This window comes from Brachyistius frenatus, unplaced genomic scaffold, assembly GCF_029030835.1.
Source record: "Brachyistius frenatus isolate BFR_SWC_R1_liver_20210118 unplaced genomic scaffold, ASM2903083v1 Contig_93, whole genome shotgun sequence".
Taxonomy (NCBI): Eukaryota; Metazoa; Chordata; class Actinopteri; family Embiotocidae; genus Brachyistius; species Brachyistius frenatus.
The window spans coordinates 212,925-238,962 of NW_027210692.1; the positions used below are offsets into that span (position 1 = coordinate 212,925).

Below are 26,038 nucleotides of genomic sequence, written 5' to 3' on the forward strand. Positions count from 1 at the left end.
AAGCATCAGCAAAAGCGCATTTTAGTGCAAGAATTTCAGTCTGATGATGGCACTGAGAGTCCACGGCAAAATGGAAGTATTCAAGGGAGGGGTGTGTGTGTGTGTGTGTGTGTGTGTGTGTGTGTGTGTGGGGAGGGGGTCCTGACTCTTTTTAATGCCTGTTTTGCTAGTAAACAGTCTATGCAAAAAAAAAAAGGTAAACAAACGCTGCGGTAAAACTCGTGTGATAGTAAGTTTGGATTTCAGCATTTAGGATCCTCTGTAAAAATCTTTACAATTTATAGTAAACTGCGTTTTGCAGACTTTCGCAGTTGATTTATGCCCGTTTGTCTTTTTTTTTGTTTTGTTTTTTTGCTTGTAAATAATTTACTATCATTAACAGTCTGTGGAGAGTGTAAAAAGACAGCATGTGATATCCACCACTAAAAAGCAGAAAGATTCAAATGTTACTCTTTCGTCAACAGTCAAAATCCCCAAAAACCCGTGTTGCGCGCGGTTTGCCTTAAAGCAAAGGAAACGCACGTCTCTGGCCAGCATTCAGAGATGCCCGTAAAAACCTACAAAATTTTGAGTCAAGTCCGGTCTTGCGGAAGAGATTGCTTCTGTTGTTGTTTTTTTTGTTTTTTATTTCCTCTTCTAATGAAAAGTGATCAGTCAGGGGAAAGCGTGAGGGCTTACAACGGGGAGTCTCTAAATCGGCCTCTAAAAACCATCTCGCGTTTAGATTTGAGATCTGCTGTTAAAACCTGCAAAATCTGGATGAAGTTTGGTTTGCGGCAACCCTCGCTTTTTTTTTTTTCCCCCCCTTCAGTTCGTGTCCTAAACATTGAAATGTGTCTTGAATTTTGTTTTTTGCGCTGTTTGTTGTCCTGCCTGTTTCCTCCTGTGTATCTATAGCGACCTGCGGTTTCGACAGTCTGAGTCAGGAGCTGCGATCAGTTACAGGGTGGAGGCATCCGGAGCAGGTTGGAAGCAAGTGGGGGGTGGGGGGGGGTGGTGGTGGTGGTGGGGCGGGGCGGGGTGGATGGGGCGGTGGTCAACTTGTTCTATTGCACATGGGCTTCTGCCTTTTTCTTCATTTCTGGCTTCCAGAGGGAAAAAAAAAAAAAAAAAAAAAAAAAAAATCTCCCAGTTATAAACAGGGAGCGAGTAGCACTATTTTTGTTTTGTTTAAATAAAAAAATAAAAAAAAAAAAAAGAAAGAAGCTATGGACAAAAACAGAAAAGCGCTTAATTGCAGCCAAAACCAGGATATTATAATAATAATAATCATCAACAGGAATATTCACAAAAACAACAATAACCATATATAGCTACACAGGCAGAAAAAGTAACATTTACCTGTGTGTGTGTGTGTGTGTGTGTATATATATATTCATAAAAAAAACAACAACAACAACAACAACAGTGTAAAATTGATTGTCATTTCGAGATAAAAAGCGTCCTAACATCCAAGGCATCAACAGTGAGGAACAAACTGGGGGGGCCTATAAAAGGTGACGAGGGATTGAAGGAGGGAGAAGACTCACAGAACTAAAAGCCCAAACGAACGAAGAGAAGCCCGTTTGGTGCACGTCATGCGTCTGAGGAAGCTTTTGGCAGCTTTTCGAGTGCAGAGCAAACGGAGGCGACAGATGCCGATCCGTCCGCCGCGTCGTCGTCGTCACAGGCGATCCTCGGACGGTCCGGTCGGGATGCGGCTGACGCGGGGGCGGGGGTGGGGTGGGGTGGGTCTGACAAGTTTTGTCAAAAAACGAAGCAGAGCGAGACTCGAAAAGTGCTGAGGAAGGCCGCGGCTGGCAGGAGGAGGAGGAGGAGGAGGAAGAAGAGGAAGAGGACAGCGCCGAGACGAGCGGCATGGCTTTGATTTGACCGAGCCCTGTGTGACCAAGAGAGGTAACTCTTGAAAAGCTTTTCAAGCACAGTAAAGGGGAGTTCCGGAGAGCACGTAGTGACACACACACACACACACACACACACACACACACACACACACACACACACACACACACACACACACACACACACACACACACACACACACACACACACTTTCTCTCTCTCTCACTGAGACCTCGCATTCACAGTTGAACGAGTACAACGGGAGTTCATCTGTCCCTGAATGTGCCAAGAAACGGAAGTCTTCTTGTTCCAGAAAATATACAGAAAATTCACTGGAGGGTTTCTTCTTCTTCTTCTACTTCTTCTTCTTCTTCTTCTTTCTTTTTGGAAAGAGAAGATGTTTCCCTTCTCCCGTCTGCGTGCACGGCCCTCCCCTTCACTGCCAGTCGTCGTCGTCGTCGTCGTCGTCGTCCTCCCCGTCCGTGGAGTCGTCGTTGGTGCTGTCGCCGCCCACCTGCCGCGTCCCGTTCTGCTGCCTCGCGGCCAGGATGGCGGCGGCCTCGGCCGCTGCGCGCTCCTCGGCCTCCTTCTGGCGCAGCGCGGCGGCCTTCTTCTCCTGCTCGGCGTGGCTCTTCATGTGGGCGCTGCGGCTCTTCACCTTGTAGAAAATCCTGCCCGGGGCGGGGGGAAAGGAGAGGGTCAGAGAGGGTCGGAGAGGTCCCGACGAACAGCAGACTAAAGATTCTCAACGAGGACGCGGGGCAGCAAAGATAACATTATTTTTCTCGTTCTGTGAAACGGTCTTTTTTTTTTTTTTCCCCCCCGTAAAGTGTCATAGACTTGTAAAATTTGACCCGAGATCACAAAATTCAAATTGCTATTTTTCTATAAAAAAAAAAAAAAAAAAAAGTCAAAAACCTAAAGACTGAAAACTCACAATTATGTGAATTAGATCAAACCTGAAAATAAGTGTTTTGGAATTCTTAAAAAATGATGAAAAACCGGATACGGTTTTCCGTAAACCTCTCCGCGGATCGATGAGATTTATGTGACAAACCGGCGAACGGCGCTTTTCCAAAATGTGTTAAACAGCCGTGATCGACCCGGTCGGACTCGTCGGACTCTGCGGTGGTGGCTAATCCACGATGGAGGACACTCGGAGCAGGTGGGAGCGTTTAAAAGGGCGAATCACCGGGTCGAGCTGCATCGACGAGATCCACGATGCGCCGGATCGACTCGCCGTGTTGCGGTTGCTAGGACACCGTTGGCAACAACAAGGCCGGTGTTGCCAGAGGACGAGCTGTTATTTAACCAAGAGCGTGAGAAGGGACGCTGGGGGTTCCTTTCAAACGCCACGAGACGCTTGCCTCCGAGCGGGCGAAAGCGGTCGCGGGGGTCTCCCACGGAGTTTTGGTATTTTACGCTTAGCTCGTCCCGTTTGAGGACAACTCGCGTAGTGACCCGAAGCGAGTGCTGCTCAAAATCTCCCCCCAAAAAAATCTCCGATCACTGACCTGCCGCATTTCTTGCAGGGGAACTCCCCCTCCTGACCGGCCGTGCCTTTGGCGCCCGCCGAGGGGTTCGTCTTGCGCGCGTTGCCGTCGCAGCGCGGTCTGGAAACGGGCGGCGGCGGATGAGCCGGGTGGATGACCCGGGACAGCGGCTGCTCCCTCCCCACGTCCTCCTGGCCTTTCATGATCAGGACGGTCCCGAGCTGCACGCACAGTAAAAAAAAGAGAAAAAAAAAGAAAAAGAGGTGTCGTTCACATGAAAGCTCCAAAAAGACTGAAAACACGGTCGCTGGTTGCAATTAGGAAAGAAAGTAACGAGCCCGAAGCCGCTTTACGAGCAGCTTTTATGGGGGACGACGGCATGCAGACATATGTGCGGGTTAACGTGTGGACACGCACGTTCACGTGCACGTCGCCCGGCGCCCTTATCGACCGCGAGTCAATAACACGGACAAAAAAAAGAAGTTTCTTGCCGAGTCACTGTTTACCGACAGCCATAAATGGGAGTTACACAATACAGAGGCGGACTCAAGTCGTCTCCTCTAAAACCCCACAGGGGGGCAGCAGAGGCAACGAGTCGGCAGAGTTCAAAAGGACAAACGTGGGGAAGAGGCCAGACCAGGTCTCTGGACCAGGAACATGTGGAAGTTTGTTGCAAAATAGTGTCCCCTGGCGCACAATGTGATCCTATTTATCTTGTGGAGAGGTCTTTGTCGAGGTTTGTAGCTTCCTACCTCGCCTGCACAGGCTTTGAGTTGCGCATGTAGTTTTAAAGACGCGCATACGTCCTTTAGTTTGTAAGGTGCAAAAACAACAATAACGGTAAAGAACATAAGAAAAAAACAACAACAACCAAAAACAGGATATGATCAAAGTGCTTTTCTGCCTTTGAGAAATTAAACTTGCAAAAATCGAGAGACAACAGTATTTAGAATATGATCGCCACGGTATTAATCGTTTTCAGTGGACCACACATAAAAAAAAAAAACAGTAATGAATTAAACATCAATCCTTCTTCTGGAGGACTTGACCTACTTCCGTGGCTCGTCGTGATTTTTGCGTGGTTGCATTTCGCGTCAACAACACCGTAGTGTCCCGAATTAAAAAAAAATAAATAAAAAATAAAAAAAAGGCAGCAGGTCTCGTATTCAAAGCAGTACGGTAACTCGGCGAACGTGGCGACGACTCATCCGGTCTGAACTCGGGAGTTTAAACGAGGTGAGGAAGTGTCGGAGACCAGGAAATATCGGAGCTGTCGAATTCTTCATTCGCTGCTCGAAAGATGCAACACGTCCGCATTAAGCTTGAGCAGCGAGGCGATCGCAAACATTTGTTTTTGTTTTTAAACCGACGGGTGAAACGCACAAAGCCTGTCAAGTGTTGCTAGAAAGGACAAAATAATCACACACTAAAGTGTAGCTGGATGGTGTGTAGCCGAGTACAAAACACTGATAATACGGGCTGCAGCATGAAACCATATTTTTTAAACCTTTTGTGCTATTCACCCATATATCGTCTCTTTTGCTGTTTTAAAAAAAAACAAAATTAAATTCGTACCATCAAATGTTTATGAAAAGTGGATCGTTCGTGACTCACGATGTCAGCGGACTGCAGCGCGCGCGTCACCTTGGCAGGGCAGACATCCTGTTTCCTGTCAGCTGAGCCTTCCCACTTCCTGCTGTCCTCCTCCCGCTGCGGCTCCAGTCTCTGAGAACCCTGCCGACCCAAGAACGAGCACCGTTTAGAGGACGCCAGCGCCTTGGGAGGGAAACTTTACAGCTAGATGCCGATCTAGAAAGTTAGCAGCCTCGCTGCATACCGCTTTGCATCCTTCCTGAACATTGATTTTGAGGTATTTGTACTTTTTTTTTTTTTTTTTTTTTAACAGGATATGCTGTGAGTATTGAAAACCACCTAAAAGACGCACCTAAAAAAAAAACACAAAACAAAACAAAACACGACGACTCTAAAGCATCTATCGTTCGTTGACATTTATAACACCGAGAGCTGCGAGGCGTTTTCGTGGTGAACGAGGATATTCTGAGCCGCCGTTTCGCATGGGAATAAAACTTTGAAAAGTTTCCTGCGTCATCGCACGACCCTGCAGATCAAGTCGCGACGCGGCTCGACTTGCACGAGCCTGTGGACCGCTTTCTGCGGAATCCTTTTAGGAGATAAATGAACATATTAAACGCGGCGGGCGGGGCGACCGACCGACCGACCTTGTGGTCCGTCTCCTCCTCGGCGGTCCGGCTCTCCGGCGGCTCGGCCTCGCCATACGTCAGCGCCCCGTTGCGGCCGACCTTCACGTGTTTCTTGTACGTGTAGTAAAACTCCACACACTGCGCCACCGTCTTCGTGGTTACCTGCGAGCCAAAACACACACAAACACACCGCTCTCTGTTAATGGGACATTTCACGTTGTTCGCGTGACGTCGCGTGCACGCGTGGACATTTGGGAGCCGCTGAGTCAGCTGCGACCACGGCCGGAAAACAAATAGTCTGAAGCTGGGGGGAGGGGAAGCTCAAAGGAGCTTCAGATGATGTGCATTTAAATGAACCGTTTGTATTTTGGCAACTCGGGACAAATCGTTTTTTAATTTATCTCTTGCACTTATTGCTTCATTTGATCTCTAAGTTTATTTTTAAGCATTTGATTTCTTTTCTGTATTTTTTAAACGTTCCATTATATGTGCATGTCATTTTCTTGCTGTAAAGCACTTCGAGCTGCATTTCTTGTATGACAGGTGCTGTACAAATACAAGTTTATTGTTATTATTAAATCTGATTTCTTCCGTGACACTTCGTCGCTGCTCGGGTCGAGCTAATGTTTCCTTTCGTCACTCATTCGTGTGCCGCTCTCTGCTTTTTGTTCTGTGCGTTCCATCATTTTGTCTATATTGTCAAATGATCACGAGCATTTCTCGTCTGACTTGACAACTGTTGCCCGTCAGTCTGCCAGAATTGAGCGTCTAATTGTTTAGACGTGTGTTGTCGTTGTTTTTTTTTAGCAACAAAAACAGTTTAATAAATCAACCCTGGAAGCTTTTATTTTGGCGGTCGAGCCCAGGAACACTGTAAGACTAGAAATTTGGTCTCCGCTTTGATCTCTGTGGTGGTTCAGACACAAAGATCAAATTGTTCTGCGCCGTTGTGGAAAAGCAATAATCGACCATGACACTGCAAATAACAAAACAAGAAGAAATGACTGCTCCTCACTGGCTGTACTTTTCTCCACCCACTCACAAGCACCAAGAGATAATAATTTGTGGACACTGTGGATGCTCTGTTGACTCCTCAGCTACGAGATGACCTGGAGTCAAGAGTTATCTCTCCTCTGGACTAACCCCCCCCCCACTCACTCACTCACTCACTCACACACACACACACACACACACACACACACACACACACACACACACACACACACACACACACACACACACACACACACACACACACACACACACACACACACACACACACACACACACACACACACACACACACACACACACACACACACACACACACACACACACACACACACCTGTTTCTGCACCATAAAGAAGTCCTTCTTGTACGCAGTGATGCCTTTGTTGAACTGGCGTCTCTCAGCTGCTGTCCAGCTGTCTGATCCTGAGGGAGGGAGACGCGGACAGAGAGAGAGAGAGACAGACAGAAAGAGAGACGTTGAAAAAGAGAGACAGATGAAGAAGGATGCTGTGTGTCAGTGACCAGATTCAAAACACTCCAAAACTATCTGCTTCCATGTTAAATTCATTGTGAGCCCGAGAGGTTCCCCCCCCCCTGCATAAAACCACACACACATCACTGGATAAACAATGGCTCCCCTGTCTTCTACTCAGGATTAACCACATGCTGTAAGCCCCCTGCCTGTTCCCCTCCTTCCCTCATCACGTTGACCCTTACAATCCTCCACAGTCACCCACTACCCCACTGCCCCTATTCCCCCCCACCCCCTCCAACCACCAGCACCAGCACACTTGAAGCTGCCCCAAGGCAGGCCTCAGAACGTCCATCACCGTCTGATAGTGAGACGACAGACTGGAGGGCTGAAAAGTTACTGGCACAAATACGAGGTTCATCTCAGGTGAAATCAGGATTTTCAACGCATTGTTATGAGCGTTTGTTTTGAACTCTTTCAAGTACCAGCTGGGTGGGGTTTCATAAGATGTGGTATTAATGGCTGCCAGACAATCACACAGAAGCATTTTGTTGTCAATTCAACTTCCTGTCCCGGAGATATTACATCACAGAAACGGGTTGATGCAGGATGTAGAATTTCCTGAAAACCAAAGCTGATATCTTCAAAACAGTCGACAGCTTAAAACCCAGAAATGATTGATTTAACATGACAGCAGACTGAGAAACCAACGCATTGTCATAACGGAGATGGAATTTGGGAAGGTTTGGTATTTGTGTTTGAAAAATGACAAACATCTGATCGATTATCCCAACAGTTGATTTTCCTGTGAATTAATGGATCAAAAAGTTGTTTCAGCTCAAAGCAGATCAACTATTACAGCTCAAAAAGGCTCAAATTGCGTTGTATTTCTATTTTCCCCATGACTCACCTGAGTAGTGGTACTTGGACAGTTGATGCGACTTGGGGAAAATTGGATTCTTCAGCATCAGCAGAGACAAAGCAGCCTGCAAAAAAACAACAACAACAACAATAAAAACAAAAACATTTAAAAGCTGCTTTAAAAGGCAAACAAACTCTTCACAGCAGCTGCACCGCACGGATAGTTATGAGCCTTCATTCGGCCGGTCGCTCCTGCCAAGCTTGTGCTCTATTAGGCGCTCCAGATGTGCTTTAGAAACCCGAAAAAAAACAAAAAAAACACACCGAGCCAAAACAATGAGTCAGTTGCTTACAGGTAACCAGGGACGGAGGATTAACGTCGTTCTCATTCTTTCCTGCAGGTATCAAGTATCGGAGTGTATTATATCATGATTACACTCTGTGCTGTTGGCAAAATAAAAATGTACTTGGTGCTCTTTGACAAAACAAAACAAAAAAAAACGTCTGACTGTGCACGAATGTTGGAAGACGGCAGTTAAGACACGGGCCGCCGCAGAGAGTGGGCGCTCTGAAGCCCTCCTCCCTCCCCTCCCCTCAACTCCCCCTCGTAGTTTCCTTGACAACGTCGGACTAGCGCTGGTCGCTAGGGCCCGAAATCTCCACCAGTCGCACCATTAAGCACTCTGACAGCTCTGCCGTTTCTCTCTCTGCATCAGGCTGCAAGTCGAGTCCTGCGTCCTCCACTAATGGGAGTATTGATTCCGAATCTTCTGTAGTGATAATTTAATGTGCACCGAAAAGACCTGCGTGAACCTAAGAGGCCCGTCTCTGTCGACGACGGTCAAATCAAACGTCCATCCGTGATTACACCCTCTACGAGTCTTCTTTACACAAGTCTGCGATTAAAAAACAAACAAAACAAAAAAAAAACATCTCGCTGTTTTCGAAACAAATACCGAAGATTCAGTGGCATTAATATCTAAAAATGTGCACGCAATATATTAATTATATTATTGCTAATATATTAAAGCACTTTGTAAAGTTGTTCCAGTATTGAATGATTTTGGCTATTTGCTTTTATGTTGTCAAACAGATTAAAACCCGTGTTTAAAAACAAAAACACATTATTATTTTCATTAAAGCCTCAACAATTTAACAGTAGAAAATGGATTGGCAGCTACAGTGTATTAAATCATTAGCAGTTTTATTACTTCACAAACCTTCCACCCTCTCCAAGTAGAATTTACTGCTTCTTCATGTCCTAAATTTATATTATCTTTATAGTAGTATTGCATATCTGTTGTGTTTTGGACTGTTGATCCAACAAAAGAAGTTGTTAAAGATGTCTCCTTGTGCCCCAGGAAATTGTGACTTATCATAGTTTTTTTTTTTTTAATGCTTCACACAATTGTTAGTTGCAACCATTATTATTATTATTCAAATTGACTTTAAGATTAAAGTTGGTCTCATGCAGAGATGAGTTTCTTTGATGCTTTGCCTTCACTTTTCCTTTTATTAGCCAAACATCCATCTGCAGCCGTTGCTCCAACCCTCCCGCTGCTAACTTGTTTAACTGCAATCATAATATATTTAATGAAAATGACTGTGTCCTCTGTTGTTAGTATTTTTATGGGGGTGATACGAGCCACTAGACACACCGCCGCGCAATATTTAACAGCGACCACTATTTGACCTCATTAGAGCAACAAGCGCGGAGAATATTGTTCCTTTTTTTTTTTGGTGGTGGTGGTGGTGGGGGGGGGGGGGCGTTTGAGTGTTGCAAAATGTTTTAGAGCCGTTTATTAGAGCAGTCGAAGAGGAGTTCCAGAGATCCTCGGACATCTGCGCTGTAAACTGGACCGGCCCCCGATGACGAGCTCTGGTGTAATTAGTGGTCCGACAGTGACGCGGTAGGTACGATCACCGCTGCAGTGGAGGTGGAGCTCCCGTCTGTCCAGTCACATTTCTTAAGTGACGTCACGGCGACTGGTCGCAAGGTCGCAATCATTTCGGGCTTTTTCTGACTAAAAATGTATGAATGACTTTGATGTTTTTTGGTCTGGTAAGTAAAGCTATGAAATAACCCCAATACAATGGCAACATTTATAATGTTATACATTCTAGGGGACATTACATATGTAGAAATGTGTCCCCTTTGCCATCTTAGATGAAGCCCTGTCCTTTTGTTTTACGTCACGGTGAGAAACAAGGTTACGTAAAACCGGAGCTTGACCCGATTTATTGGCCGACCTATTTTATCAGCTGATCGGCATACACGTTGTCCGGTATGAAAACGTTCCAAAATATAATGCAGAAAAAGATGCTGGGGGTAATTACTACATTGCCAGTGAAGTTCACTGATTCAATGCGCTGATGTCATTTTGGGCAATAAAGTTAATCATTAAACTGTAAAATATCCTGCTTCCAATACATATATTTGTGTTTGATAACCACATTTCAGTTGATATTGAAACTTTCTTTTACACCCAAATGTCGGTTTTGGCACCAAAAATCCAATATAAATTGGGCTCTAGTTAAAACTTCATACAAGCAGTTTAATTATTTTTTTTATTACTTAATTAATCATTTGGTCAATAAAATGTCAGAAATTAGCTAAACAAATACCACAGTTTCCTACAGCAACAAGCTGACATCATCAACTATGTGTATTTTTGAACACAAGATAATTAAGTTTAATTTCAGGATATAAGAAATAAAAGCAGCAAATACTCACAAGGCCCACTCACACAACCAGGAACTGTAACAGATTTGTCATATTTGCTTGATAAAACGACTTAAAATCAACAGCTGTTTTGGAAATTGATCAATAGTTAAATTTTCTGTTGATTGATAAGTTTCAGCTGCACGGTCTCTGGCAGCCTGTTTGAACTCCCCCTCGCCTCTACGCAGCAGCATCCGTCTGCCTCTGGTGAAACGAGCAAACCGTTTTACTATCTCAGTCATCTGGGGCCACCGCAGAGGCTCAACACAGAGCAAAGTGAAATTCTCCAGATCAGTCACATCCGTTCAATAATCACCGAGTGCTCCGCTGGAGGCGTTCACAGACTCCATTTACATGCACAGAAGAAAGCAGGCCGTCAGGAGGCATCAGGTTTGAGGCAGGAAGTCGGACGACACGTGCAACTGCACCCAGCGGACGACTTTAAACCTCCCGTTAACGAGCAACCGGTCACTAATCGGTTCCCGCCGCTCCGACCCGTGATATTTTGGAATCGGTGTATTGGCGATGCGCGGGGCTGCGGCTCGACGCGTGTTCGCGCTGGTTGGACTCGACCATTTCGAGGACGCGGTGCTGCGAGTAATCTTTTCTTTCACGCCACTGCCCTCTAAATCACAACGACGGCAAGTCTTTGCCGTGCGCTTGCATGCCAGTGGAAATCTGTTAGAAAGCTGCGTGAGGGTACACGAGATCAGAAAAATATGCTCTGGGCAGCAGCGGTGTTTACTAAGTACACACAGATGTTCTCATGAGGTTTTAAAACAATCAGGTGAGAGCCAAAAAAAAAAAAAAAAAACGAGTGAATTGCTGTATTCTGTCTTTTTGCGTCATTAATTCTATTAACGCCGCGGCGGCAATTCTGAATATGATCGTAGAGAGGCTGTGCATGATGCTTTAAGCCCGAAATCACCATCATCATCACCTCCAGGACGGACAACTGTGGACAACAGAGGACACGCGTCCTTCTATACACACTACAATCGTGTTTACATTTTCGCAGGCTTTTTCCCCAACGTGCTCACGAGAAAACTTGAAAATGACTCCTGACAGAAAGAGGAAGAGCTCCTTTGTTGTACTTGGCTGAACAAGTTGGACAGACGACCAACGAAGCAACCAAAGAATTAGCATTTACATGTTTTTACATTCAAGACAGAAATAATTACCCGTTTTTAAAAGACGCATGTAATCCACTGTAGTTTTGTGTAAATAATAAGTCTTTAAACCTCTGAAAGACTCGGTAGAAATATTTCTCTCGAACATTAAATATTCATTTTAAGTAACTTTGGCAGAAAATACCGTTTATTTAGGATCCTATCACTTGTTAGAAAATGTTGATTAAGAAAATAAGATGTCACGGTCTCTTAAAAGTGTTTAAGGAAAATCGATAAAAATTACAGGCATCTCAGAGCTTTCAATATATTCCGCATGGCACTAGATATTTTCACAGGAATGCAGATTTGACGAGATCTGCGAGTGAAGACCATCTTTAAGAGGAAGAAGAAGAAAAAAAAAAACACGTTGGTGTGTGTTTGTGTGTGGGTTTGAAGAAAAACCTGGCTCGAGTGCAAGCGGTGCAAAAAAAACAACAACAAAAAAACAACACACCGCTCCGGGTCATTTTTCTATTATTCATGGGAAAAATCCCTGCGTGGCCGGTCAATATGGATTGTTCTGCTGCACTCACCATTATGTCCCCTTTGCACTCGTACAGACAATGGTGGGCCAGCTCCTGGTTGGTGCCTCCTCCACACAAAATGCTGGAGCAGGCCAGGTGCATGAGGTCTTCCACTGACCGAGACAGAGGAGGGGAAAATGAGTACATTCAATTTGTCTTAAGTTTGTTGGGGAAAATAAAATAAACAGAATTAGAGGAGAAATGTTCAGCAGCATGGATTGTTTCATACATTTTAATTCATGTTTATTTTTATGTTTTTTTTTAGTGGATCAGCTCCCCTCCCTGCAACAATTTAAACACATTATATTGTATCTGCAATAACCATCAGCAGGTTCAGTTTCAGGTGATGCAACACTTGTGAAATACTCTTATTGGGTTGTTTTTCCAACCTTTCTGTTGGAAGTCCGGTTTCTCCTCCAGTTCGCTCAGCGGAGCCCAGACCAGCTCGGCGCGATGATGATCCAGCTCGACAGCTGACCGCTGCCTCAGCTCCGGCACCTCCGCCTGGTACCGAGACCCAATATTTATCCGTCTGGGAAAAGGACACCGGCATTAGCGACGAGGCTGGAGACAATTCGGTTTGAATTCGATCAAGGGGCATTTATTCAGTCTTAACATTGCAGTATGTATTGCATCAATTTCAGTTTCATTCTAGAGAAGCGCTCTTGTTTTATTTTTTCCTGAGATCACTTTTTTTTTTTTTTTTATCTCCTTCCGTCTCTTTCGGCCGTGTTCTTTAAATAGTCACAGAGCTCAGGGATCTGAGCGCTGCGGTTCTCGCACTGTTATGAGTAGAAGTGTGTTGCGCAGCTCTCCGAGACACTCCAGAAACTGGAGTAAAGGAATTAAACAAATATATGCAAATCACAGATAAAACTCTCTAAAAGCTGACATGTCAACCCTGCTTTCCTAGTAGGTCTGCAGTATTTCCAGCTGAGTGTGTGTGTGTGTGTGTGTGTGTGTGTGTGTGTGTGTGTGTGTGCGCGCGTTCTGGCCGCCTCCCCCAAAGAAGGTGGGCTGCTACGAGTTGCCCTGCGATGGCTCTTGTTGTGTTTGGGGGGGGTGCAGCTGAAAGCGTGATTTATGGGGAGCCTCGCTTGCTCGCCCCAGACGAACTGCAGAGCAGCTGGCATCAGTCAGGCAGCAGCTTGCACAATGCAACCCCATAAACTGGAGCTCACTGTTGACGCAACTCCAAAAAACAACAAAAAAAAAGACCCCCCCCACACACACACACCCCCCTCTACGCTGCTCTACTTTTTATACACACTGCAGCAATCAAGTTTTTTAATGTTTACATTTGGAAGGTTCTGCTAAAAAGTCTTAAATTAATTGCTTGTTCACATGAACCGCTGAGACCCTTCATACGCTGCAGGTGTAATTTTCATGAAATCAAGCTTCATATTTTGGTTCTATTAATAATCTTCTGCAGCTGCCAGTCAGTGTATTTACACTTAGTAAATACTCTGTGTTGGGAGTTATTATTTCCACACTGGATTGGGATTGCCAACCTACTTGAAGTAAGAGGAACTCACAGGATCTCATTGTTTGGTATCTTCACGTGGAGTTAGAGCTCCATTTAGTTGCTACCAATGCAAACGGAACATTTCCTTACAGACAAACCCAAGTAAACAATAATTTGCCCCCCCCCCCCCCGATCATTTTTATATTTCTGCAAGGCATGAAGCGGCCACAGTGAGCTACGCAGCTTGACAGGCTGCAAACCTCTCGACTCCTCAGCGAGGCGTCAGATTGCATATTATTGACCGACTTCTTTCTTAAAACGATAGTCTGAGTCCGGCTGCTCTGTAAAAAAAAAAAAAAAAAGACACACAAGTTTGCTCCTCTTTTTGTAGTTCTGACAAAGTACACGCTCTGTTACAAGGCTGTTACCATAGTAACCCCCGCCCCCCTCCTTCCCCAGTGTTTGCATGTAAAGAACATAAACAGAACCACTGATGTGCTCACTGCCATTCGTTTTCAAACAGCTCTCGGGCCTTTATTTGACAGTTGCAGCTGACTTGTTATGATTGTTATGACAGGATGCATTTTATGGAGACCGTGGGGCGTGGGATGACAGGGCAAAAGATTCCAGCGGTATGAAAGGACGGGTTTCGAGTCTCCAAGAAGTTCTCCGTCAAGTCGTTTTCATGATTCACGAGTGTTATGGTTTGAACAAGTGATTGCGCAACTATTACTCCAGCTGCGATAATGCATGCTTTCTAATAGCCGGTATAACTTCTATCACAAACCATTCCCCCGCCCCCCCTAGTTCCAAAATGAAAGAGGAAGAGATGAGGGGAGGACTCACGGCTCGATGCTGACTGGAGTGGCCTCGCTCATAGCAGACAAAACGGGTGGCGTGATGTCGCAGCTGTCTGGAGGGGAAGCGACACAAAAATATACTCAGTGACATCAAAAAAAAATCTGTGGCTATTTCATGTGCAGAAGCCAATCAGGTCAGGGTTCATTCTGACATTCATATGCTCTAATGTTAGATTATTAATGGCTAATTATTGCAAGATGAGAGCTTCGTGTTTCTTTATCTTTATTGTTTGTTTGTTTTTTTCCACTTACTGGAGCGCAACAGGCTGCGTGTGGCCGACTTGGGCGTGGCGGGAGGCGGCAGGCCGGGCAGGCCGGGCCCGCCGGCCGCCGCCGCGGACAACAGGAAAGTGGAGAAGTAGAGGCCGGAGCCCTCGCGGACGGGGCTGAGGATCGGCGGTGGCGTGTAGGGCGGGATGGTGAGGGGGTTGTCGGCCAGGCGTACCGGGGAGCGCAGGTGGCTCTGGTAGGGCGTGATGCTGGAGTAGACGGGCGGGGCGATGAACAAACCGGGCTTGGGCGGCGGGATGAAGAGGGGCTCGGGCCGGGGCCGCCGCTTGGACTTTTTGCCGTCGTCATCTTTTTCGCCCTCCGCGCCGTCATTCTGGCAAGGAGAGGGAATTTTTTTTTTAGGAGGAATCGTTTCGCCGAGACGTCTTTGTAAGAATCTCCACACACACACACAAAAAAAAAAAAATGCCGCCTTATATTGGAGGCGAGTTTATCACAGAAATCCCACAGAGAGAGAGAGAGAGAGAGAGAGAGAGAGAGAGAGAGAGAGAGAGAGAGAGAGAGAGAGAGAGAGAGAGAGAGAGAGAGAGAGCGAGGCACCCCGACTCTCAACTGTATGGTACATAATGTACAGTATGGTCGTGCTAAACCCTTCTAATCTGCCCGATCTGGGACAGGGGCAACCAGTTCACCAAATCCACCCACCCTGCCACCCCCCAAATGAAGAGAGGGAAAGGGAGAAAAGTGTGCAGGGACTGAAATGGGGGCAGGGAAGACACGGGAGCATGGAGGGGGGAAGGGAGAGGGTTTTTTTGGTGGGGCGATGTGGGATAAATTCAAGGATTTGTAGCTGGAATTAAGCAGGGAGAGAAAAAAAAAAAATAAAAAAAAAAACATACCGATGAAGACCAAACTGTGACCTCCTGGAGTCTGAGCCTTCGCTCTGATAGTTTGGTAACTTTAACTGAAAATGTACTTTTGTTGTTGTTGTTTTTTTTTTTTTTTTTGCATAAAGTGTTAAACATGAAGGACTCTGCTCGGGACCCACCTGCTCCGAGCTCTCCGACAAGGAGTTCCTGAGCGAGCGTCTGCGGGTGACGATGACCGAGGGCTTGTGGTCGGCGCGGCCGAGGTCCTGGGGGTTCGAAGGCCTGTGGGGCCAGCTGGACGCCGGCGCCGCTTCGTCTCGGCCGGGAGGCGAGGGCTCCTGCCTGCGGACGGGAACGGACACGGGGATGACGAGCGGAAGAAGGCTGTCGTCTCGATGCCGCTTGGCGTTCATTCCCTCGGGTTCGGTCGGACTCCACGGCCGGTGCGGATCCTGGAGGAGAAAGAAAAGAGGGTGCAGGAGTTGTTGCAGTGCTGTTTGTAAATGGATTTCTCCTCGACATTTGAGATTAAGAAGTCCGTGCAAATGTTTGCACACTGAATATGCGGGTCGAAGCACATACTACATCCGTCCCTCCAGGCTTTTACAGAGGTTTTTTTGTGATTACTGCAGATTTAAAAAAAAAAAAATTGATATGTAATTTGTGGAGTTTTATGCGGTAAAATTGCAGGAATTCGGGTCAAGTCAAGTCAACAAAAAAAAAAAAAATCCTAAAAGTGACGGACAGTCTGTTACTGTAACAAAAAACAAAAGGCTACAGCTGCTTTAGATGCCGTTTACTCAACATGAATTCAATTCGTGCCGTTTTCACAGAAACAAAGTGTCGCCTCTTACAGCTTGACGTGTTTATAAACTAATTTAATATACAGTAATCAATAATGTCGTGATACTTTCAGCAAAGCTTCTGTTGATGACATTTTTTGCGGAAAAAACAACAACAACAAATCGTGCGAATTTGTTGTGCTCCAGAGTTCGCTTGAATTCCCAGAGGGACTGCTACATGTGTGTTATTACATACGTGATTAAAACAGGAGCGACAGTTAGAGACTGATTTGAAGCAAAAATCGAATCAGTAGCTCAAAGGTACTTGGGGGGCGAGGGGGGGAAGGGGCTGTTAATCCCCCCCCCGGACGAACAGTAATGAGTCCTGTGAAATGGGAACACACAGAAACACACTGCTGCGCAAAAAAAAATAAACCAATACTCCAACGGAGTGTTAACAGGTAGGTCGGTAGCATTGAGCCTGAAATGTATTCCTTCCAAAAGAGAAAATGAACTGCCGGGAGAATCCTTTCCAACAACACAGAATGTGAAACATGATCACGTCTCGCCCTTCCCAAACAACTGTTTTGCCCGTCTGCACCTTGATACCGAGCTGCTGGGTGCAGCGCTCTAAGTGACAGCCTTTCACATGCACATGAAGGGAGAAAACCCGTGCCCCCAAAAGCAGTCTTCACATTCTTTTTTTTTCTCCCCTTTTTGGGGGCCCTCAGAAAAACCATAGTGAGTGGGCACGCGTGCTTTCGGAGCAGCGAGCGACTTCAAAGCCGTCCGAAAACCACCACATCACAAGAGGACAGTCGGAAGTGCAGATTCTGTCTCTGCTCGCTCGCTCGCAGCGTCGCAAGGCTGCAAGCGAGCGGATCTGGGCTCATTATTGCTGGTGGAAAACTCCAGCCTTTCACGCCACAGTGGTGGAGAGAGATTCTGCTGAGCACGGCACGCGGGGCAACCCGGCACCCCCCCCCCCTCCCTGCATAGAGGGAGGGAGGGAGGGGAGGTTGAAGGGGGCAGGGAGGGCAGGCCAGGCTGGAGTTTCTCTCCTTTGATAGACGGAGGGGGGAGGTGGAGGTGGAGGGGAAGTGGGGAGGAGGGGGAGAGAGAGAGGGGGTCTGTATGATCAGCTACACCGAGAGGCGAATTCAGGGCACGGCTGAAGCTGAACTACAGACACACTGACTCAGTGCTGTGTGGAAACACGACTTGTTGCACAATGAGGACATTCAAGCGCATAAACACAGATAAGTGTGTGTGTGTGTGTGTGTGTGTGTGTGTGTGTGTGTGTGTGTGTGTGTGTGTGTGTGTGTGTGTGTGTGTGTGTGTGTGTGTGCGTGTGTGTGTGTGTGACTTCACACGGCCCAACTTAGCCAGTCTGTAAAATGAACACCGTCACACACGAAGCCATTAAAAAGAATACGTTTACTACCCCCGGTGAGACTCTTCCCCGTGTGAAGTTTGATTTTAACTCCAGATTTGTCTGTGGCGCACGCTTCTTTCGTCGGGCGCCGATTGCACACCCGAGCATCTCCTCCAGTGACACCTTAAATCACAAACAACACAAGTTCTTGGCGCAGGTTTCTTTTTTCCTGGCAGTTGCGTGAAGCCGTTTGTTCCAGTTCTCGCTCTTGTTCGGGGAGTTGAAGTCCCAGTACAATTATACCCCGGGATAACGCTAGAAAAATAGATTTTTCAAGCTCTCGCTGAAGTATTTGCAATTAAGGCTTCAAGCTTGTAGCGACGGGTTAAGATTTAAACTGCAATGCAATCGTTCAGGACATTCAGTCCCTTTTCTTTTTTTTTCTTCTTCTCTCTATTAAAAGGTTATCTCTGTGCTTCTAATGCTTGACGGAAAACAGCTGAGAAAGAGATGAGCGACCAGGACAGCGAAGGAAAACAGAAACACACAAAACAGGAAATAAAAGCACGGTTACACATTTTTAAAAAGCCTCCAAAATGATGTATTTACCTTGTCGATATGTGAGGGTAGAGACTCCCGTACTGAGGCCTCCTGAGCGAGCGTCTCCAGGTTGACCTCCTGCGACACCCTGCGTTTCCTGCGTGTGCTTTGGATGACGCCCGTCGGCGCCGCCTGAACGTCCCGGGCCCCGTTTTGAGGTCCCTGCGGCTCCGGCGCCGACTGCTCCGAGGAGCCGGAGAGAAACGGGTTGTCGGACGGCGCCCCGCCCTCCTTGGAGAGCCGTCGAGATCGGCGAAGCTGCGACTGGGACTGGGACTGGAGCGGCGTCTGGGACTGGGACGGGTCCTCCGACTGCAGGGGCGGCTGCAGCGGGTCCGACGGCTGCTGCGGCTCCGGGGTGATGTCCTGGATGATCGGCTCCTGGACCTTCGGAGGGGCTGGAGCGCAGGGCTCCTGGGAGAGTACCACCACAGGCTGCGGATGCGGGTGAGGGTGTGCATTTTGTGCTCGAGGATAATAGTCAAGCACATGGGGGTTTTGTTGTTGCAACTGCTGATGTTGCATTTGCTGCTGAATTTGGAGCTGCTGCTGTTGTTGTTGCTGCTGCTGTATCTTTTGTTGCTGCTGCTCGTGCTGTATTTGTTGCTGCTGCTGCTGCTGCTGTAGCTGTTGCTGCACATGCTGTTGATGCTGAATGAGTTGTTGCTGCTGCATTTGTTGATGGTGCTGCTGCTGAATTTGCTGCTGGATTATATGATGTTGCTGTTGCCGTTGGATTTGTTCTTGCTTCTGCAGCTGCTGTAGGTGATGCGGGGGTTTGGCGGTCGGCGCCGTGTAGTTCGGTGGGTTGGGCAGGGTCGTCCGGTTCCCCTGGAAGGCCTGGTAGTAGGCCGGCAGGTGCTGCTTGGGCTGACCGAAAGCCAACTGGAAGGGCTGCAGGACAGAGCTTCCTCCTGGGTGGGATGTGCTCTGCTGCTGGGCGTTCAGCACTCCGGGTTTCAAGGTTTCCTGGAAGGTCTGGGACTGCTGCTGCTGCTGCTGCTGCTGCTGGTGGTGCTGCTGCTGCTGGTGCTGCTGCTGCTGCTGCTGCTGCTGCTGCTGCTGCTGCTGCTGGTCCCACTCCAGGCCCCGAGACTTTGCCGCCTCCCTGTACGCTTCTACTGCAGGTTTGTCCACCGCTCTGTTCGGATTTTGTTGATGTGGCTGCAAGCCAGACGTCTCCTGCATCGACTTCACGTACGCATTCTGGGTCCTTGAGTCCGTTACGTTAACTCCTCCGATATAGTTCACCAAGTTTTGCCCCCAGTTAGACATGGGGGCCCAGGTAGGAGGTCTCTGCTGCTGGACCAGCGATGGCTGCTGCTGCTGCTGCTGACTGGGATCCTGGTGAGCCCACTTCATGGGCACAGTCTGCTGATAATGACCCCTGTTCTGGTCGCCCTTATCTGGGCTGAAGATGACAGAGTTGAGGTACATGTGGGGGCCTTCTGGGTTGGAGGTCACGGTACTCGCAGCCTCACTCGGTCCTGGGTCTGAGGCGGTACCCGCCGGGACGTAGTAGGACCCGTCCGGGTGCTGAGAGGTCTCCTTCATAGCCACACTTTGATCGGTGAAAAACGTGATGCGTTTGCCCGTTCTTTTGGCGCTGGGTTTCTGCTGGGCTGGCACACTCATGACGGGCATGAATATGCCTTGGCAGGGAAATACTCTCGATCCAAATAAGTATTAATACTCCACTGGATGTCACTTGAAATATGCACAAGTCTATAAGGTAGCCACAGTCAAATAAAGCTGTAAAACTACACGGTTGACCAAGACAATCTTCGATCCCCCGCTGAAGATCTTCGTGACCCACTCAGAGGTCGCCAGCCGGCGGTGAACACATCGGAAGAAGTCCACGTGTTTTCCTCATTCATGGGCGACACCCTGTACACAGAAAACGAGACGGAGGTCAAGCATTGAGGCAATCGGGCCAGAGGGGTCCCCACAGGGCGGGGAGAGGGTATATTACCATCCCTGCCTCGGGCATTAAAAAAAAAAAAAAAAAAAAAAAAAAAACCCTGCTGTTTGCTTTTTCAACAATAGACCTCCACTGAAAGGTATCGGGTGTGAGAATAGAGCAGAGGAGGGGCAGGTCTGTTCACTGAGCTCACATGGCACGGGAGGGGGATTGGAGGGGGTAACATCCTGCATGGCGGCTAACGCGTACGCGACCGGACCTGCAAATACTCCCGGAACCATAAGGAAGCTAGAGACAGATAAATCAATAGTTCCTGGAAATGTCATTACAGGATGTTACTGCACTAAAGCACGAACACACAATACAAGAATGTCCATCATTGAACGTACGACTTTATCAAAGCTCGAACACCTCGCCTGACCCGTGACAGAAAGGAAGCTCGCTTTGCCGCCAAAAGACCCGAACAGACGGCAGGCTGAACGTGATATAAACCACTCTGCTTTACAACTGTGACTCATCTCAGGGGTGAAAAAAAAAAAAAAAAAGGGAACCTGTGCCCTTTGAACTGCGACTGCAGACTTAGAAAGGGAGGGCAACTGAAAGTGAGCAAACATGAGTCAGAGAAACAATCTTTGTGAACGAAAAAGAACAAAGAAAGAGAGCAGGGGAAGAAGTCATAACGACCTGGCAGGTTTTTAGTGGCTTATAGGGGGGAGGGGGGGTCTTGACAATTGCCATGGCAACCCATTATGATTATCAAAAATATTATGTGATGGCCAGGTTTCAGAGCAGATTTCCACACGGTGCAGTCTGCCAAATTTCAAGATGCACACAGATCCTGACTGTTTCTGTTAAAAAATTTCTATCCCTGCTCCATCTGTGCGAGATAAAAAAAAAAAAAAAACCAAATCTCATGCGCAGCAGTCAGAAATCGAAACAGGAAAGAACGAAGACATTTTATTACGGTGGGACTCATGTTGCACGAGACAATTTGACAGCATGATTGCTTAAATGAATCGCAGAATCTCTACAACAACATGGATTTGGCAGAGGCCGCCTCTGACTTAAAGGAAGTTCGGTGGCCTGGTAAAACACGCGCGTCCTAAAATAGACAGCTGCAGCTGTTCGGATCCTGCACTGGCTCAGGGGCACTCACTGACAGAGGAAAAGTGAATGACCACGCTATGTGGCTAACAAACAGAATGTGTGTGTGTGTGTGTGTGTGTGTGTGTGTGTGTGTGTGTGTGTGTGTGTGTGCAGCAGTAGCAATGCCATGTGATGTTACACATGCCTATAGGCGTGCTGTCAAACCGTATGAAACATCCGTTGTGGAAAAAAAAAAAAAAAAAAAAAAAAAAAAAAGGTGCGCAGAAACACATCACGGTGGAGGAGCGCACAACCGACCATGTTGCGCGAGCAAAGCCTGCGAGCATTAAACAAAAACACACACACACACACAAAAAAACAAAAAAAAACGGGCGCACACTCCATTTGAAGTGAGGGATCATCATGACGCATCGCAAGTGCAAAAGCTTTACGCGAGCCCGGGGTTTAGCCTAATAAACAAACCAACACGTTCAATTGGCTTAAAATGCATGTCAAGCACCATTAGCCGCCTCTAATCCATCGCCATTTCCTAACGTGGACGTCCGCTCGGGTGGCAGAAAGCGCGCGGCCTTGCACGGTGCACGAGACCACAAATAAAAGACTCAACGTGCTCCTCTTCCAACGACCAGCGCTCTTCCTGCAACTCCCCCCACCCCACCCACCGCCGCCACCACCACCACCACCACCACCACTCCTCCCCCTACATCACTTTCTGTGGCCGGCCAGCTCAGCGCTATTTACGAGAAGCCCTTTGTTGCAGAAAACGGATTATCCAGTCACTAATGCCATGACCCGCTGCAACAAACCGAGCCGACAATGCAGCCCGTGGGACAAAAGTGCGGCGGTGGCGCGGCTGACGAAACAAGACACCGCTAATCGAGTCAACTTGTCTTTCCCCCCCCCCCCAAAAAAAAAGGTTAATACGTCACGTCGCTTGTCTGTGCAATGTCCCAGTGCAATCCGCGTCGACTCGTGACACATGTAAACGCATCCTTACAGGCGAGTCGCGACTCTCTCTGTCCCCCCCCCCCTCCTCTCCTCCTCCTCCTCCTCACCCGCGTACGGAGGTCTGATCGGCGGCAGCCCAGCCCTCCTCGGCGAGGTAAACAAAACTTTTTTGTCAGCGAGCTGCGCCCACAATAACACGCGAGTGTTCGTCGACCGTAACAACAACGCCACAGTCCTCGCCAAACCCCGCGTCCCCCCTGTCCCTCCCACCTCCACCCGGGTACTTACTGCGTTTGTCGCGAAAGCTGCTACAGGCGGCAGCTCGGAGCCAGCAGGGATCGCGCACTCGCAACGGCTCTGCGCGGCCAGCGGCAGCAGGCAGGCCCGCACAACACAGACCCGCGATGATGACTGCATACATTCCCAAGGTTGACTCATGCTACGCTGCTGACCTCACTCGCTGGTACTTCCCTCTCTCTCTGTCTCCCTCTCTCTCTCTCTCTCTCCCCCCCCCCTTCTCTTGCTAAAGTCAAGATGAAAAGGGGGTCGACGTCGCTGCGTAAACAAGAGTCTTTCCCGGCAGGAAACGGAGAGCTAATCTGCAGAAACGCGGGCCCCTAATGGCGCTGCTGTCTGTTGCACGTTATTGCACTGCGATTGCACACAAGACAACTCACGCTGGCAATGCGGCCCTTTTTTTTTTTTTCCGCTGTACATCCAGTCTCTCTTTTGCCTTTCTTGTGATTCCCCCCCCCTCCCACGCCACCACCGCCGCCACCACCAGCTCGCTGGCCACACCTACTTCCATGCCCATATAAGGTCTTCCTCTGACATGGAAGGCGCCGTAATTTACGGAGCAAGATGCCTCAGTCCATGCGGGAAATTCCAACACACAAGGGAGGACCGCGGGGATGAAGGGGAATGGACGCACCCGTGGCTACACACACACACACACGCACGCACGCACGCACACACACACACACACACACACACACTTTCCTTTCACTACATTCACACACTTCTTTTTTTTTTTTTCCTATAACCAAAATTCTGGTTGAAATGCATTGGTGGTGTTTACACATGACACAGCAAACAGGAGCTAAATATAGAAGCTGCAGAAGGGCCCCTGAATGTGTGAGAGAAAAAAACAACAACCACATTTTTGTTTATATAAATACATACATATATGCTGCTAGTGATACTTTTAGCAGATCTGTTTTTATAAATAGTTGTCTAAAAAAAAAGCTAAATAGAACTACATATCCCTCGCGCATTAATAGATCCTGAATTCAAGTGTGCAACTTACATTGAGAGAAAATGTCAAGACAGGAATGCAAAAATGCACATCACAGTTCCCCTGAGGCATAGTCAAATGTCTTGTTTGTTTTTCAAAGATATTCTCCTTAAAATGATAGAAAACAGAGATAAGAAGCATGAAAAATAATCAAAATAAGTAAATCACAAATGGAAATGAGACGAAACATTTGTCTAAGAAAAAAATTAATCTAACTAACATTTTCTTGCAGGAATTTCAGGTGTGCAAAAAGTAATAACAGCCGTTTTATTATCCCCAGACCCAAATGGCACAACAGATAAGATTTTCATCCATTTTCAATATCCACTTAATCCTATACAGGGGTACAGGCGGACCGGTCACAAGTCCATACTAACTCGCATCACACCTCAAATAATTAATGAATTTAACACACCGGCGAGAGGAAGCCGGAGCATCACCTCCACACAGAAAGGCCCAAACCCTGAGCTTTCTTGTTGTCAGGGCGACAGAGCAAACCACTGCACCAGCAAACAACAAATACGAGTATTCCAAGTGCCTCCTCCATGAGACCAAGACATCCCAACACCTAATTACATTAAATCGAATAAAAAACAAATACCACCGAGGTTGCCGACACCTGCCAGTGCCACGAGGAGGATCCTGGCCATCCTCCCAAACGACGTGAAAATGAACTACTACCACTGGAAATGTAGATGTTTGTAACAAGAGTGCACGAGCCATCCTGACACGTCTCAGCTGTGTAATTATTACAATGGATAATGACCGAATTCCTACTATGACAAGGCTAAAAAAAAAAAAACAGCCTGGTATTATAAGCCTGCTACTGAAGTAAGTATTGTTGCAGATTCTGTAATATCACAGCATTGAACATGACTGAGCATGTGCCAGCCAGACTTTGCTGGCTCAGTCCTCTCTCTCTTCTCTGGGAACCTTAAAATAAAGTGCAAAGCCTGTAAACATTCACAGATGAAGCCGACAAGAAGTTGAGTCAGAGTGACTCAACCTATTTCTGATGACACCGTCGCTGCACTGCGAACTGTGCCGCGAGTTTGGGTATTCCAAACAAGCCTTTTCTCTTGGATGCACTGAAATGATTTCTCATCAATCAGTTGAGACTATTTTCCTGGTCTGTTTAGATTTGAACCCAAAACAATATCTCGTGTTTTTCTCTGCTTTTGATCGGACAAAAAAACACAGCGGTTCGAAAACACCTGGAAAGCGGGAGAGGGCAAATTTTGACCCTGTGTGGCAATTAATGAAGAAATGACTCACTGTTAAAGATGAACATAACTCATGATCGTTAATAATGTTAAGCTACAGCACCAAGAGCAAATCAATCAAGTGCACAACAGGTGATGTTTCTTTGACAGGTCAATTTTACAGGAGCTAAATGCGAGAGTGCATTTGCTGACAAGACGTTTGCAGTAAAGTAACAATTGATTAAATCTGATGCTGCTGTTGTCAAAATATCAGCTCCATCACCATCTTCTCAACATGGAGATGACGTAGTTTTTCAAACTCGTGAGGTGGTGGTGGTTGACTTTCTTTTTTTTTTTTCCTGCACGCTTGTGGCTTAAATGCGACTCGGGGACCTTTCTAGGATTTTGACATTTTGCGTGTTTAACGGACGACGTGGAAAGAGGGAGAGGGGTTGTCAAATCAGAGCTAGCTTCATGCGGCTAGCTGTCCCGTAACAGGACGTTCATTTTTTTTTATTTTTTTTTTTGGTGGGGGGGGGGGGGCTGATAACAAGCCAGACTTCAGCCAGCAGTCGCCCCCCCCCCGCAAACACAAAAACCCAGCAGGAGCAGGCACGCAACCGAGGTAACGCTACTTACATCCGACCGTGACTCCCCTCGACGCGCCGGCTCTCATCTCGCTTGTCCGACGCCCCGCTGCAGCAGCTAAAGCGGACGAGGGAGATGCTAGTTTGACTAACTGCAAGCGACTTACTGAAACACCGTCAACTTTTTTTTTTTTTTTTTTTTTTTTTTTCAGATTCCTCCACAAGGCGTCACTTCCCAGTTCCACTTTGACACAGTTTTAGCGAGCGGTCGATGCACCGGAAAAAAAAAAAAAAAAAAAAAACGGGACCGTAACACGCGTTTACAACATCTAACGAGCAACGGGGCCGACCGGAGCGACGAATGTAGTTCAATTCAAAGCTGAATATGTTCAGCAGCTGCAGTGTTGATGCACTGAAATGATTAAAAAAAAAAAAAAAAAAATAGTGCCGTAACGGCTCGATGGCAACCCAGGGATAGTC

General features: G+C 47.3%; 1 protein-coding gene across 4 annotated transcripts; it reads right to left on the reverse strand.

Moving 5' to 3' along the window:
* Positions 1–731: 731 nt before the first annotated feature.
* Positions 732–25,732, reverse strand: mideasb (mitotic deacetylase associated SANT domain protein b). Of its 4 annotated transcripts, none has more exons than XM_069710666.1 (13): positions 25,611–25,732; positions 18,509–20,386; positions 15,922–16,194; positions 14,895–15,246; positions 14,629–14,695; positions 12,707–12,849; positions 12,327–12,430; positions 7,952–8,027; positions 6,904–6,992; positions 5,576–5,719; positions 4,950–5,069; positions 3,357–3,556; positions 732–2,513 (listed from the first exon to the last, which is right to left on the reverse strand). In XM_069710666.1, exons 2-13 carry the CDS (start codon positions 20,141–20,143, stop codon positions 2,279–2,281), a joined length of 3,438 nt encoding a protein of 1,145 aa, XP_069566767.1. In that variant the 5' UTR covers positions 20,144–20,386; positions 25,611–25,732; the 3' UTR covers positions 732–2,278. The 4 variants fall into 4 exon arrangements, with proteins under 4 accessions (XP_069566767.1, XP_069566766.1, XP_069566768.1 ...); XM_069710665.1 differs by lacking the exon at positions 25,611–25,732 and adding an exon at positions 22,764–23,209; XM_069710667.1 differs by lacking the exon at positions 25,611–25,732 and adding an exon at positions 23,153–23,174.
* Positions 25,733–26,038: the final 306 nt, after the last annotated feature.